Genomic DNA, 17,260 nt, shown 5'->3' on the forward strand with positions numbered 1-17,260 from the left:
ATAAACTTAGATTATCATTTGTAAACTATAGTTAACAACCGTTAAATATAGTTTTACAGATGAAACTATACTTAACGAATCGTTAACTATACTTAACGAATCGTTAACTATAGTTTATGGTTTGTAAACTATAGTTTACAGTCGATAAACCTAGTTTATCAAATGTGAAACTAGGTTTATCTCATTTTTATGAATTTGGCGTGCCATACAGGTCTCAACATTAATGAGAGTATCAACAACGAACACATGACTGCTCTAGTTGATTTTGGCGAACCTACAAAATGCAATTCTTAACCAATTGAAAGACAATTATTGAACATAATTATGAGAATACGAAAAAAATACATTGGAATTAGCATTTATGTCTGACAAGTGCATAGACTAGAATGCAGTGCTTACAATGTTTTAATGATCATTACCTTGCGTTTCCTAATCATAGTATGTTAACGTTTCTTGAATAATGATGATGGACTTGTTCACTTTAGTATAACCTAGAAATAAAAGGATCTTGCAACCCCACTTTCTGTATGAACGTAGCTTATGTTAAAAAAGTTAACAATGAAGATAAAGCTTTCAGGGAAATGCATATATATACTCTTTTGATACACTACGAGGGGTTATCAAAAAGTTCGTGGACTAGCGCCATAAAATTAAAACCGCTTTAGGTACATCAATGAACTTTAAAATATCTAGTGACCATCATATTTTCCATCTAAAGAATAAACCACAAATCATATATTTTATTTTTTAATAAATTCTCGACTTGTACATTCCGATAATGCATTGCAGCGGATGTTGGGGTCAAGCGATCGGTTGTAAACTATAGTTTACGCACTGTAAACTATAGTTAACAACGTTAATCTATATTTTACATCTGTAAACCATAGTTAACGCGATAATCTATGTTTCACAACCGTAAACTATTACTTAACACTGAAAACAATCATTTGCGATTGCAAAACATAGATTATCTGATTTGTTCACGATCTGTAAACTAAAGTTTACAAACCGTTAACTATAGTTAACGATCTGATAAATATAGTTTCACGATTTGTGAAACTATGATTAACAACTCTTAACTATAGTTTACGATTGTAAACTATAGTTTACAAACGTGAATCTATGTTTATCAACAAAATCTATTGTTAACGCTTTAGTTAGACAGATAAACTTAGATTAGCATTCGTAAACTATAGTTAATGACTGTTAAATATAGTTTTACCAATGAAAACTATACTTAACGAATCGTGAACTATACTTAACGAATCGTTAACTATAGTTTACGGTTTGTAAACTATAGTTTACAGTCGATAAACCTAGTTTATCTATTGTGAAACTAGGTTTATCTCATTTTTGTGAATTTGGCGTGCCATAGTTAAGAGTTGTTAATCATAGTTTCACAAATCGTGAAACTCTATTTATCAGATCGTTAACTATAGTTAACGGTTTGTAAACTATAGTTTACAAATCATGAAACTGTATTTATCAGAAAATCTATGTTTTGCAATCGCACATGATAGTTTTCAGTGTAAGGTATAGTTTACAGTTGTGAAACATAGATTATCGCGTTAACTATAGTTTACAGATGTAAAATATAGATTAACATTGTTAACTATAGTTTACAGTCTGTAAACTATAGTTTACAACCGATAAACCTAGTTTATCGATTGTGAAACTATGATTTGCTCATTTTTGTGAATTTGGCATGCCATAGACCTGGCTTGCCATAATAGTTAACAAGCAAATTGTAGCAAGAATATATACACTCATTTTTGTGAATTTGGCGTGCCATAGTTAAGAGTTGTTAATCATAGTTTCACAAATCGTGAAACTATATTTATCAGATCGTTAACTATAGTTAACGGTTTGTAAACTATAGTTTACAAATCATGAAACTGTATTTATCAGAAAATCTATGTTTTGCAATCGCAAATGATAGTTTTCAGTGTAAGGTATAGTTTACAGTTGTGAAACATAGATTATCGCGTTAACTATAGTTTACAGATGTAAAATATAGATTAACATTGTTAACTATAGTTTACAGTCTGTAAACTATAGTTTACAACCGATAAACCTAGTTTATCGATTGTGAAACTATGATTTGCTCATTTTTGTGAATTTGGCATGCCATAGACCTGGCTTGCCATAATAGTTAACAAGCAAATTGTAGCAAGAATATATACACTGTAGGTCAGTTCATGAGAAGAACTATGGGGCCAGACAAGCAGAACTGTAATTGTGAATCTAAAAGTTGGTGATCACGTTAAAGTAGATAATGTAGGTAAAGGCGCAAATGTTGAAATATATAGGGGTGCATACTCAGCATTTACTGGTCAACACCGCTTTACTAAAATCAAAGTGTACAGAAGTTTACATCTTTGGTGGCCGGGAGTTCTGCTCTGCTGCATTTGTTTTGAACTTCAATCTGCAGAAAATCTTTACTTTTTGAGGAATTTATGAGGAGAGTGGAGGATCAGAAACTCTTGGCAAGTGATGATGACAACCACAATGATTTGTAAGAAAATGTAAAACAAAAACCAATTGAAAAAAGAATATATGTCTTTAATTTTTTTTTCTAATATATTGGTACATGAGTTAAGTTAAAGTCAGAATGCATTGGCTATCTTTATACATGTATGTACATTTAATCATTAATTGTTAAACAAAATATAGTCCATAACTTTGCACAGCATGAGGATGAAAAAAAAAGCAGGGCCAAAAAAATCACCTCTGCAATTCTTTGGAATGCTTATATATAAATTGAACAAGATATGTCAATAAGTAATTTGGAAACAAAATAACAAATAACAGGAAACTATGGATAATAGTTGTCATCACATTGAAATATTTTTCTTTATCTACTGTGTTACAAATGTCATATCTTACCAGACAGCAGCCTTGCTTGTGTGAACACAGAAGTTCAGAGACTAGGAGAGAAGATTAAGATGTAAAATCAAAATGTTAACATTAAAAAAGTCTGCACCTGTCGCAACTATCAATAAAAGTACAACCCCAACTCACACCTCAAGAACATAGTAAGTCTGACTGAAATTATACAATTTAGCTTGTCACCTATGGGTCTTAAGTTACCATCTGTAAGCAGGATGACTCCAATTAGTTACATCAGATAGGACAAAATTTAAATATAAAATCCAAGAAACCAAGATCATCGTTAATTCATTTAAATGAATACATGAATTTTGGCACTGTTTTAAAAAAGTGAGATACAGTACTAAGTAAAGGAATGGGGAAAAAAAGGGTGTGATGATATCACACGTTTTTCATTTGAGAGGGTTCAAAATTGATTACATGATTGTGGGCCTCTTGGTCCATATCTTTTCAAGTCCTCTACAAGTTTATATTCGTTGTTGATGAAAAATTGTCCATACACTACAATTACAGTACAGTCAAGATTTATAATAAACAAGATATGAATAAATTGATATCATTCCTGGATTTTGTTTGGGATTTGGATCTGTTCCATTGAACCAGCCATAGTATGTTATTTGATTGTTTTTGCCCAGAGAAACTTGTTGAGTAATGTCAATAACCCAAGGAAACACGTTTCTACCATCACACCAACCATTTCTACCATACAACCAGGTACCATGTTCATTTGGTTCTACACCACTTAAAACTTGGTTGGCACATCCAAGAGGAGTTCCTATGTCAAAATAAAAGAATATTAAATAAGACTGCAGGATGAAGTAAATAAACATAAACCATACATAATTTTCATTAGAAGGTTTATATGAGGACAAATAGTAGAGAAGAGTTTTGGTGATTAAAATACTTGCATTGCTAGTATACTATGACTATTAAAATTTTAAGAAATTGAAACACAATCTTTTTTTTTTTAATTTACCCTAAATGTGAAAAGGACCATTGTCACATCTTTCTATACAAATATATTTTAAACTATCAAAAATAAAACTTCTACACTAAAGTAACTCACCTGCATCACTGAAGGTTATGTTATTGATATGTCCATTAACAGAAAAATGATGAGAAGTAACGCAGAATTCTCCACAGCCATTCTCATCACTTCCGTGACCAGTAATCACAGCAAATATCACAACCTATAAGTACAACAAATTACTAAATTATAACTTCAGTACCTCTAAAGTTAATACATGTATGATGCATACAAACTTACAAAGTAACAAGCCCTAAAATCTAATATCTTCATTTAATATAAATTGTATAATATTTTCGCTGTCATTTAACCATTCAAGAGTAAACAGAAAAATATACCCACATTTTTTATAACTCACTAAGTCACTTCTTATCAAGTTAAGTGTCAATGTTGGTAAGACTGATATAAAATGACTGGATGTAAACAATTATGGAATATTGTCATAATTAATGCTACTGATCGTCAAATGACTTGCCTTCTTGACATCTTTTGGAGGGGTGAAGGTGTATGGTTTAAAATGAGAATTATAATGGTTGTCAAATGTTGCACCAGGTTGGTATAGCACAAAAGTTTCCGATGGGGAAATGGTATCTGAAAAATAAGAATTATAGCTATATTTATATATAAAATTCTCATTCTTGTGTCAGAATTTTTTTTTTTTTAAATGATTGACATTTTGAACCAGATATCTGACAAAAATCAAGCAGATCCCACATACTTATATCAGTGACTTAGACCTTTTGCCCTTGATGTTGACCAAGATACTCCCATACCTCCGGATATAGCTTATTATATGCTTATACTACATCTGTAGGAGATTTGAAAATATCAGTCTAGATATATAGTACAAAATTAATCTTGATCTTCAATTGAGTTCTCATTCTCTCAACATGATATATAATTCTCATCTAACCTGAGCGTATACTGTTGATAGATGCAATAATATTTATTCTTGATCAATGATTAGAAATCTCAGAAGTCAATATATATCTAGCATAATCATACTTCACTTTAATGCAGTGAAGGTTGTAAACTGAATAAAACTTGAGTTAAAACACTCAATAATGAGTCGATGCACCTATAAGGGGTAATGGAACAACAAATAGTACCATGTCACAAACATAGTTTGATCACTTTGATGCCTAAACTTGTGTACATATATGTACTAAAACAATATTTTACAATATTAAAGAGCAAAATGTAATCTAATGTACAGTCCAGCCACTAATATAAATCTCTAAAAAGAGATTTTTTTTTTACCATTTGTCTTGTAGAGTCTAAGATTTAAAGAAGGTATCCAAGGCATTGCCCAGGGTGCTGTTTTCATTGTGAATTTACAGACAGCTGATTGGTTGTTCTGAATCATGGGAAGCAAGGGAGAAATATCAGTCAACCAGCGACCAATTCTCCTGAAAAATAAAGGAAGTGTATACAAGTGCAAGAAAATGCTAAGTTAACCCAAAGTCTCTGATGAGACTTTAGCTATATATTTGTGTATCTCAGCTGTATCTGTGTAAAGTCTACTTATGTAACAAGTCTTATTGAAACTGGATTCAAACTGTATGAGGTTTTAAAAGAATATAAATTGATCTCTGTTAAATTCTTTTAAAACACTACTCCTCAGACAGTTTGAATCCAGTTTCAAGTAATTAATTAACCAACCTAATGATAAAAACATTTGACAAAATCAAAGCCTGATAAAAAGACTTACTGTGTAATTATTTTAGAATTGTGCATCTTTGCTTAGAATACTTGGGTACCAAATCTTATAATTGGGCCAAAAACTTTAGGAGGAACATTTTGAAAAAAAATGTTTACATACAAAAAGGCCTAAGGAACTTGCCAGCTAGACAGATGGAAAACAGACACCTGATTTAATATTGCACGACCTCTACAGGTATGTTTCCACTAGTAGAGCTAAATATTATAAGCAAGAGAACGAGGGTTTTTTTGTAACATGATATTTTGATGAACTTGTTGCATGAGGCTTTACTGTAACAGATGCAGATGTCCTTGATTATAAATAGTCCATGAAGGTTTTGATTGTTATCCTCTGTTGATATTTTGTATATTGTTTAAGAATTAAGATATGCTGACATATCTTCAAGTAGTGATGTTGATGCTACATTTGGTGAATAATTATCACCCTGTGTTAGGAGGGACACAGTCAGACACACGGACAAAGCTTGACTCCATAAAGTCATTGATCTACAGTAATGCTAAGGCTACAGTTACACTGGACTCTACAGCTCTGAAGGAACTGGTCAAACTCTCAACATCAGGTACAGTTTTTAACTACAATATGTCAACAGAAAGTGTATTCTTCTGATTTTTTCATTATAAGTGTATGCAAAATCAAGTACAGGTAATTGAAGCTGGGTTAATGGTGAAGGTCAGGGGGCAACTTTGCATCTTTGCATAATTAAATTGCTCTTAGCAAGATGTTTCTTAGTAAAAAAAAGTTAATGGTCATATTCAAGAACTATTAGGAAACAAAGAGTCATTGATTAAGAAATGCAACATACATCAATGTTTAAAAAAGTCATGATCAATTTTAAAGTCACAATTTACAAAAGATAAAGACACACAAATTGTTTATACAGGTACCGGGTATCAATTTATTATTAATTTGCATTTGCTAAGATTTTGCTAAGATACCTGTATGTGACATCAAATGCAGATGTTATTTCATAGAATGTTCAAGAAAAATGGACAAATGTATTAAAAATAGAAATGTGAGGTCAAGGTCATCATAATAGAACACAGAATCTTCACATTTATTTAATTGTGTTGTTGATTGAAGGAATCTTAAAAATGCTTTACATTAAATGCAAAATTTCAGGGTACCAGTAAATTTCAAAATTCTGGAATAATTGAGAGAGGTACATTTATGTGATGTTCTATGAAGGGTAAAAATAATTAGGATTCAGAAATAATGCAGTTATAACTCAAGATTAAGAAAAGGGAGGTGAATATTATAAAGAAGGACAAGGTCAGAAAACATACAATCAAACACAGTTTATTAACTGTTCCTTAAAACAAGTGACTAATTATGAAATGTGGATATTGAAAATGTTTCACATAATTTCTTGAAATTTAGATTAACAAGCTATCAGTATATGTAACATGAGGGTTGAAAGGAGGATCATGCACTGAAGATTTAGAGATTTTCAACAACAGTTGACTTGTGCTTACCAATACATACAGTAAACATGTATTTTAAACAAAGTTTGATGAAAATACATGTATGATTGTATACTGTTCCCAAAAATTGCTTAGTAAAATTTTGGTGACAAATTAATGCATAAAAGTAACTTACTAAACTGACTCAGAAGGAGAAGTAGGGTTTTGAACCTATTAATTGTCCTGGGTGCTTAGAAAATTGTGATAGGGGGCGGCTATTTTGGTATTCTCTTTATAATAATAATGTCATATTTTAACTTAAGAAAATCTTTTGAAAAAAAAAATTCAAAGAACCACTAAATTAATGTTTAACTTTATTTTAAGTGAGGATAATCCAACCAAATTATGCTTACAGTTCAATGGTATTTGATTAATTATTTTAATACCAGCGCTAAAGTCTCGATCAACAAATAATCCCTAATTCCAGGGGGGTATTAGTCCTCCTCAGTAAATTCAGTTTTTAAAATATTGTCTAGAGTGTTGTCTATAATCAAGCAAAATTCAGATTTGTAATGTAGTAAACAATGCATTTGCAGGTTCATCAAAACCAACAAAGAGAGTCAGTTTCTCTGTTTATGTTGGGGCAAGAGCTCTTGTCATTATAAAGTTTTAAAGTCATTATAAATTTGAAGAAAATACTGTATAAGTGGAAATTTTAGCGAGACGCAAATTTAGCGATTTGCTCTGAAAAACTGGTAATTTATTTTTAGCGAGATGTTATTTTAGCGATTTTGAAATGAATGTTAAAGAAGTCATAACAAATAAATTGCAATTAATTTTTAGTGATATTCAATTTTAGCAATCTCGGAACCCTCGCTAATAATGCCAAAATTAAATCCACACTAAAAATTCTACTTATACGGTATACTATTAATTCAGTTACATGTATGTACCATTTGAAGATGGAAAAGCACAGTTGTAATTGATGACAAAATTAGGACCATAAATTTGTTTTAAAAAGTATTGTTCCATGTTGAAATGACACAGAAGTTGTTCATTTACTACTACAGTAACTGAGAAATAAAAGTAACATTTACATGTACATGTACAACTGTAACTATAGCCTTTGATGTCATGCACATCTGTTAAATAATTTTACTCCTGTATTAAACTTAAGACCTCTGTCTTGGTCCACCAATCCAATTAAAATACATGCAGATCTCTACAATAGTACAAAGTAATTTGCACTATGTAGAGATCTATATTTTAATCATTTTAATTATTGTTTGTCATCCTTTTTCCTAATGGATTATGACTTGGATAAACCATAACTATAGGATTCATCACTTTACCCAAAAGAACTTATATGCACAAAAAGAACCCAAATGGATTCAAAAAGAACCCTAAAGGATTTTGATTTTAATATCAATCAAAGTACTGAAAGTACTGAAAAGCGGTTAGCATGCTTTCATCTAATATGTACCGCAAAAAGTGCATGAAATGATGATATTTAAGTATGCATATCTTTGTCATCAGAGAACAAAAAAAAAAAAAAAAAAAAACAGACATTCTGTTTTTGTAATACTTTACTTAATAGTAAAACCAATAACATTCCAAACTGAGGTCACAGATGGATGCAGTCTAATTAAAATTAGATGTTCTGAATCCACTACTGCTTCTCAAACATCTAACAATATCCTATTTGGGGTCATTTAAGAGTGAATCTTTGATTAGCCAAAGAAAATGGTTCCTCCGAAATCTTGGCTTATAGTTCAGATGGGTTTCTTGTTTTCACCACCGAACCAAAACACCCGAGGAGTCTTGTAGTAAACAAAATATGCATTGCAAAAGCTGTGTTATGTATGACGTGTGGGGTATCTTGTATAGTTTGTGCTCTTTCTTTTGCATTATTCACGTTCAGATGCTAGACTGCAGACTATACATGAAATTTATTCCAAAATTACTTTAATTCAACGTAAGACAGTATCAATAACGATGATATGTAGCCGTGGAATTAATTTGAGAATTGTTTACCGAGGCTTGAATCTACATGGCCAAAGTGTTTGTGTTTACTAGTACATGTATTCATAATCGAAAGGTCGCCCTGATGTGACCCCGAATGGGATGTTAGATGTTTGAGAAGCGGTAGCGGATTTGGAACATTTAAATAAATTTCAATTAGATTGAAATGCATGTTTCAAAATTTAAACATGAGATTTCTTCAGTTTGAAAGACAGGAAGTGCATTTTTAAAAGTTCTCTCTTGGTGGCATCCAATCGTTCTCTGGATGAAAACAATTATGTTGATGTTGAAAATTTAATTGTCTTTCATGCTCTATTGAATCTGAAATTAGGTAATCGTAAAGCCTACTATAGCAAACAACTAAAAAAATGACAAGTTAAATTCTTTAAATTAATGGATTTGGAGTAGTGTAGATCTACAGCTGGCTAGTCAGAGAAAAAAGGATGGCTGAGCAGAGACTTTGTAAATGAATTGATATCAGAGAGCTCCAGATGTGTAGGCTCACTGCGGGTGTAACCTGTCAACGAGGGATGCTTACTTCTTCTAGGCAACGGATCCCATCTCTTGAACTTTCAGGAGTCAGCTTTTCATCTTAAATCGATCATTGATCATTCTGTATTTTGATACAGATACTGAATACTTCCGTTTAGTAATATTATGAACTACTACTTCTACGTGAAGACTGGCGAGTAAACAAGATTATCAAGCTTTATGAAATGTACTTTATTGACTTAAATGATCCCTTATGATCGTTTGTCATAAATTATCAAAGACGGAGTAGAGAATTTACCCCTGGGAGCAGAGCTTTTATAATCTGTTTATTAGACAGAGAAGAAAAGAGAAGAAAACAAACGTTTCATTGTGGAGGTAATCCTATTGTTTCCATAAAAACGTTACAAAAAGTGTAAAACGTACAGATGTATTCGGTGTTTTTATAAAAGCGTTTTTCAGGTATTACTTAACTTAATAAATGGTGTTTCTTAATACTTTGGCAAGGAAAATCAAACTCGATCGAGAGATTTGCTGATGTTTTTGCAGTCTGTAATAACCTTCAACCTGCTGTATAATTAACCGTATCGTTCAACTTTCAAAAATAAACTAACAGTTGCTATAAATCGCGATCGCACGATGTACATGTAATAAGGACCAAATTATCAGTTCTTTGAAGTTAGTGTTTTAAGTATTGTCAATGCATTGGTAAATACTAGTCTAATAAGAATTCGATATAATCGTTATAATAGCCACTCTTCATACACAGCTTATTGTCAATCTCTCACCAGGGGGCGTATTACGCCAACAGTATACAAATCATAGGAAGCGCTTTACTGAAGTTACCGTTGTCGATAGGTAGCGCCTTGTGGAAGTTTCCGGTTTTGGTTGCAGAAGGATAAGGTTACGTGCCATAAAGCGATGTCGATAGGTAGCGCCTTATGGAAGTTTCCGGTTTTTGGAGGCCCATGCCATAAAGCGGTTAGCTAGCTAACCGCTTAAAAATTATTTCAATGAAAAATTATATAATTGCCCCCTTCTCCTTTTGGGTTCTTTATGGTCTTTTGGGGTAAAGTGACACACAGTTATAACTCATCATAATGTTGGAATGCTCCCATATCAATTTCAAAAAGAAACATCAATACAACTTCATATTTTTGTATAGAAAATGCTGAGTAATAAAAAATTTTCATATATCATCAAATTTCCACCAATCAAATCATGGTCTTGGCACCAAATTAAATAAGAGAAGAATTATTGTGAAGGACTAGACAGATTTTGAACTGGGGCCGGGACCCCCTGAATCTCCAGTCAGGTGCTATTATGCAGTTAAGGTATATCATTGAAGGAGTTAACAAGAATCCAGTTCCTAAACACCAGTATTATTCCCCCTGGTGCATCGCGCCTCCTGAAATAGTCTTGGTCGAGAGGAACTGGATTCTTGCTAACTCCCTCAATGATATACTTTAAGTATTTTATTATACTGATACAAATTTAAATTGTAAAGATCACCTTTTTAAAAAAAAAATATTCATTTACAGATACAATAATCATTATTCGCAAAACTGAATAAAATCACAATTTATATTTATTGATCATGAAAACTAGAGGATTACGGATAAGCACGAATAAGCATAACTAGCTTTCGAACCAAGGGATTAATTAGCTAAAAAAAATAATGCACAAGGATTAGCATGACTAGCTTTTGACGGAGGGATTAGCTCGAAAAACTAACGCATGAGGATTAGCCGATTCACAGGGATTTCTAGGAAATTGTTCAGATCTAATCATTTAATTTTATATAGGGAAAAATCAGTATAATACATCCAATTGAGCTACCTGGCCACTGGTATGGTCTATTGCATTTTTCTCCTGTTCTATTTTGTGTTGCACCATGCCCTGGGAGTGACAGGTAAAATACCTGGCAGTGAGGAGCTTGGTTTGGTGTCTTAAGAAACAATTAAAGACCTTTAAGGAGGGAGAATGTGTTGGTTAGATGGGTTTGATCATTGGTAACCTGATGGCTTATTTGGAAGAACACTTGACCACAGATAAAAGGGGGCCTTAGTTCCAATCCAAATCTGACCTGTCACATATCCCCTCTCTCAAGAAAAAATATGATGACCTCCACCTGACCATGCTACTAAAATAGGATGCTCAATTTTAACAAAAATGATACTATATTAATTATATTGTCTTCTTTACTGTATGAAAATTTTAAAAACTTTTTAATACAATAAAAATCCTCCATAACAAGTAAACAGATTATTTCATTGAGCATTATTTAGCAATAATAAAGCATACATTTTCAAATAAAATACAACCTATAAACAATAAAAAAACATGTTATTAATAATCTCTACTCGCAAGAGGACATGACACTTTCTGTGAACACCTTTAAATCACCTGCGTCCAAGGATGCTTTCCGACAAGTTTGGTTGAAATTGGTCCAGAGGTTCTTGAGAAGAAGTCAAATATGTGAAAAGTTTACAAACAGATGGACAGATAGACAGATCAATTGAACCTTCAGCTCAAGTGAGCTATAAAAAAAGCAAAGTCACCAGAGTTGTGTGTTCATGTTCAGTGATGCGTGCAAATCAAACTTCCTTATAAAACGGGGGAAAACAATAGCAAAGCTCATGCCCATAATTACAAAATAAGCATTTGATATAAGGTTTTAAAGAACGCTTGTGCAGCAGACCAGACCGAGATTCGAACCCTTGAACCCTGAAACTCCGGTCAGGTGCTCTACAGACTGAGCTCCATGGCCCAAACCATTACATTCCTCCCTCCTTAAATTGTCTTCACCCTCAATGACACAACCCAAGTTCTTATTACCCCCTGGCAGGTCTTTCACCAGCAATTCCAGGGGTGGTCAATGGCACCAAATCTGTAATAGGAAAGGAGAAACTGTATGGCTGGATTGGGAATCAATTCCGGTCTGGTCTGCTGCATCTTCTCCTCTCCTTTTACATTTGATGCCGTGCCATGCCCTAGAATTGACAGGTGAGAGGCCTGCCACGGATGTCAAGAGCCTGGGTTGGGGTCTTTGCGGAGGGAGGAATGTGGCGGTCAGCCGAGTTCGATCTCTGGTGGCTAGATAGCTCAGCTGGTAGAGCACCTGACTGGAGATTCAGGGGGCCTGGGTTCAAACCCTGGTCTGGTCCCCTGCATTTTCTCCTCTCCCTTTACACTTGTAACTGAATAAGATTTTCCCTGTAGGTGTAAATCATTAAACTTAAATACACGGTTTCTCTAATTGTAAAGAAATTAACATTTCCAAGAATCAATAGTATTTATTCCTATGAACATTTTTTCAGGTTAAAATTTAAATATATATAGTGTTTTTTCTTACTTCCTTGGATCATGGTGAACAAAGAGCTAGGGTTATTTTATTCAAAAAATGGATCCATTTTAACATGAACCGATTAATCAGTTGCCACTCTTATCGTAAGTAGAGACTTCATGTTTTCATTTCAAGTACATGTACATGAAATATTCCTTGCATATAGAAAATGTGGAAGTGCTGTGATTTTAAATTATACAGAATAAATTTGAACAATTTTACCAACCTTCTGAAAGGACTGATCCATCTTCCTATCTCCATTCCACAGAGAGGGGATTTGGGATTACAACAAACAAACAAGCTGATCCCATGATCCCAGTGGCCACATGTTGTATCCTTGTCACCAGGACAAGAAAGAGACATGTCCAGTTCTAATCCCTGATAGTCTGTAAAAAGTGACAAAATTCAAATCATGGTGTACATCATGTTTAAAATTTTAAATTAAGATGAAAAAAGAAATTGAATACTGTTAGCTGACTTCCGGTTGCAATTTTAACCTCAGTGCAATTTTGCCGAATTTGCATTTATATAATGACTATAGTCAGATGCTGAATGACTTTAATCAGAAGAGTTCATATGAGCGAATCAAATGTTATCTTTAGAGGCTTGACAAATAAATTCAGAGTAAAAATTCTGATTCCTTTGCACTATCCAAGATGAATCTAACTTGTTAACTGTGCTGTAGAAATGTTGGCAACCACTCCTGCTTGTCCCTGCATGACTTGTTCTTTAAAAACGTGGATGACTTGAGCTGGTCTCTGTAATCTTTGAGTCAAATTTTCCCTGTACTGAAACCTTTAAAGAAATCATTTCAAATTTAGAATAAACAAAGCAATGATATAATGAGGAACAAGAAAAAATTTCTTATCTACACAATTATTTATATCGTTGTCCACAACATAAGATGAATTTATTTAATGAAACATTAACGGTACCTTGAAATCTAAAATTAACATCTAAATCTTATGACAGGTTGCTGAAACATGCAATTGGAGGGCACATATTTACTGATCAATTTGGGTTTCTTCACTTTCTTGTTTATTCAAGGATATGAAAAAGGGATAATTTACCACTGTGTCTGCCAGTTAATGAAACTCATTGAAGGATATAGGAACCACCCCACTTCCTGTAGTAAACCCTGAGGATCAATGGCTGCAAAGAAGTTTGGGGAGGGTGTGTTCTGGAATGTAACATTGAGACGAGATCTGAAAATGTAACCAGAAATAAAATAAATAGTGAGTTCATAAAAAAGGCCAAGAATAGGCTAAATGTTGTTAATAATTAGCTATACGGACTTGGGAGGAAAGCTGAAGTTTTCAATCATGCTGGCGGGGATTTGTAAAGGGCTGTTACACTCAATGTCTTGACATTGCATGTCTTGTGGTGGTTCTGTTTTATTCTGCATCACTAAAACTCCAATAGCTCCTGAATCATGCATCACTTGAACCTAAAATACATGTATTAAAATCAATTTCATAGAAAAAATGGACTGTTAAATCCATTGTTGAATAACAGACAAGAGAAAGTTTTAGGAACATAGATCACCATCACAGTTTATACGGGAAATCAAATTCATGAAAATTGAATTTATACAAGTTAGGCTGGCAAATTTAAACTGACCGTAAATCACCAGAAAGTATTAATCATCATTTTTTAGTTATCTGTAGGGACATATAAAGTATTACATAAAATTCATTTTATGAAGTTTATAAAGCATGCTTTTAAGACATTGATATACCCGGTACTGTTCAGAGTTCGGTTAATACCTTTTTGAAATATGAACATCCTCCAGTTGTTACAAGAGCAACTGAACCATTGACACTAGTACTAGGCTGACATCCATTTGAGTTTGTGAGAACCAGTGACAATGTTTTGTTTCCAAATGCAGATACTGGACTTGGTAACCAATCGTAGTGAGCATCTAGCCTCTTTAACACAGTAGGGTAATCTAATGCTGTTTGAATCAATAAATGTTTATTAGATAATATAAAAATGATTTCATGTTTTTATCTTGATTGAAATTTTAAATAAATTTTAATAGCAAGCACAAACAAACAAACAAAAACCATGAAATTTGAAGCCCATTAAAATATGAAACCAAGTATACATGTTCCCTTACTCTGAACTTCATATTCAATAGATCGTACAGATTTTATAGATACATGTAATTAATGAATAAAACTGCATGGGTGTTATTGGGCCTTCACCTTAATATCAAGTTTTTAGTCTAACTAATACAGAAGCTATTATACTTTTTCCGATCCTCCTACTAACAAGACTAGAGGAATCAGGGGTAAATACACATCCATTAAAAAAATTGTGTGATAAAATGTACTGTAAACAGGCATTTTTCAGCATAGTCTATAGATTTCAGCAGCATAGAAATAAAAATGTTAGTACACTGTACCATCTGACTGGATAAGAACTTGGTCATATCCACAGTTATGATCAACACACTCCCACTCCCTCAGTAATGTTGGTAACCAATTCCCAAGTTTCCAAAGTGGAAGCACTGAAAAATGAAACCGATTCATTGTGGTCTTTCTCTCTGCCTCTGATCTAAAAACAAAATAACTCCATTCAAATATTCAGTATATCAATTAGTTATAAAAGATAAAAAAAAACTCTTTATATTTATTTTAAGGACTAAAAAATAAATGCCTTTGTATTCTATGCACATGATGTACAATACAATATAAAGATATATGTATTACAGTGAATAATCCAGAGTTTGATTTACCTACAACTGTACAACTTCAGTAGAAATCTTTCAAGGTTAATATAGTAAAACACACCTATAGTCAGTGTATGAAACTCGGAAAAAATTCAGGTGGACCAGCAGGGCTGACTACTCAAAAAATCTGTCAGCCCTGCTGAAAATTAGCAAGCCCGCATAATAAAATTCAATTTATGAACTTCAGGATACGCACACTCAAACTTGTTAATTTTTTTCACATCCACTGGAATTTCGTACACAGTAAGTACTAAGATTAAAATTTCATTAATTGTTCACTTTCAATATGAAGTTAGAAAAAATAAAACATCACTGTCATTTTTTTTTCTTCCAATTTCATTTACATTTTTAAAATGATATTTAGCATTGTTTAGTATCAAAGTTTATATATAGGTATATTCACAAACATTAAATGAGTCTGCTTGATTTTAATTAAAAAGAAAAAAATATTATAATTTTAGTACGTAAGAACAATTCTTAACATTTAGAATTTTATGTTTTATTTGCCATTAAACTTATATTTTAAAAAATGAATGTGTTATTTCTATATTCAATTATTTTTTTAAATAAAATTATTTAAAAAGTAAAAATATTGCTACATGATTTAATCTAACGTAAGTTTATCCTTAATTTAATTAAAAACAAAAGTTATTTATAACAAACAATGAATAAAAGCTCACCATGTTACCTTAGGTGAAAGTTCATATTATTTCGTACACTAGATTCTAGCTTTGTCTAATATATGACCTATGATCATTATTCAAATATTAATACCAATTGATTCTTTTAATTTAACACGTGTGAATACGTTTGATATCTGTCTGATCCTGCAAGTTTTTAAAAAATGCACTATACACTAGCGGAAAGTCGAAGATATCGTTTCATGCGTGAAAACAGGAAATTCAGATTAAAAAACGATTGTGGTGTTCTTCATATCTTTACAGATTTATTGATTTGTTTATTTTTTGTTGTCTGTGGAGAATTATGGCTTGCATTTTGATTGAAATATTTGATCTTTACCTTCTCAAACTATTTATCTGCAAAAGAGGAGGGAATAGGGTAAAATTAGTACTAGTGCGTCCAAGCGGGCTGATGCACAGTAAAATTTATACGTCCGTGCCCGATTTAGTACGTCTCAGGCGTGCGGGCGGACGGGAATTTCGTACACTGCTATAGTATACATGCTTATAAAGAATTGATGCTTACCACAAAGTAACTTTTATTCCTAGTGACTCTAAAATATATTGTGATCTAAATGGATGTAACAAATTACATTAAGCATGTGTTAGTTAAAGGAAGCAAAATTATATATGTCTCTCAGGCCCGGTAGTTTGTTATACGTGTGTTTTACTACATTAGTTTCTTATCCAATCAAAACTTATGTTATAATTCAGGATAACTAATGAACACTAAAGATCATTCATAAGTTATAAATCCTATATAAGAAAAACTTGTATAAATACCTTACAATACTTTTTAGTAATGTATTTATTCTATTATACATCCACACTGCCCCATATTGTGCATGTACTTCATCAGCAGAAGGAATAAGAAGGAAATGTGTTCTTGTATCATTTTGAACAATAGGCAAAAGTGCTTCATCTGAATTCCATAGACAATCTAGAAATGC

The 17,260-nt window shown here is 32.5% G+C and overlaps 1 protein-coding gene across 1 annotated transcript; it reads right to left on the minus strand.

The window, feature by feature from the left end:
- Positions 1-2,552: 2,552 nt before the first annotated feature.
- Positions 2,553-17,254, minus strand: LOC134254724 (uncharacterized; the record flags this gene model as incomplete). The annotated part of the gene is made up of 11 exons (XM_062737261.1): positions 2,553-3,664; positions 3,956-4,079; positions 4,392-4,507; positions 5,177-5,325; positions 13,123-13,282; positions 13,564-13,691; positions 13,967-14,101; positions 14,192-14,343; positions 14,663-14,850; positions 15,304-15,455; positions 17,094-17,254. Coding segments are annotated over 11 exons (1,722 nt in total), but the record flags the coding sequence as incomplete, so codon positions are not given.
- Positions 17,255-17,260: the final 6 nt, after the last annotated feature.

This window comes from Saccostrea cucullata, unplaced genomic scaffold (assembly GCF_032062105.1).
Source record: "Saccostrea cucullata isolate Sc308-1 unplaced genomic scaffold, CSIRO_AGI_Scuc_v1 ctg13059, whole genome shotgun sequence".
NCBI lineage: Eukaryota > Metazoa > Mollusca > Bivalvia > Ostreida > Ostreidae > Saccostrea > Saccostrea cuccullata.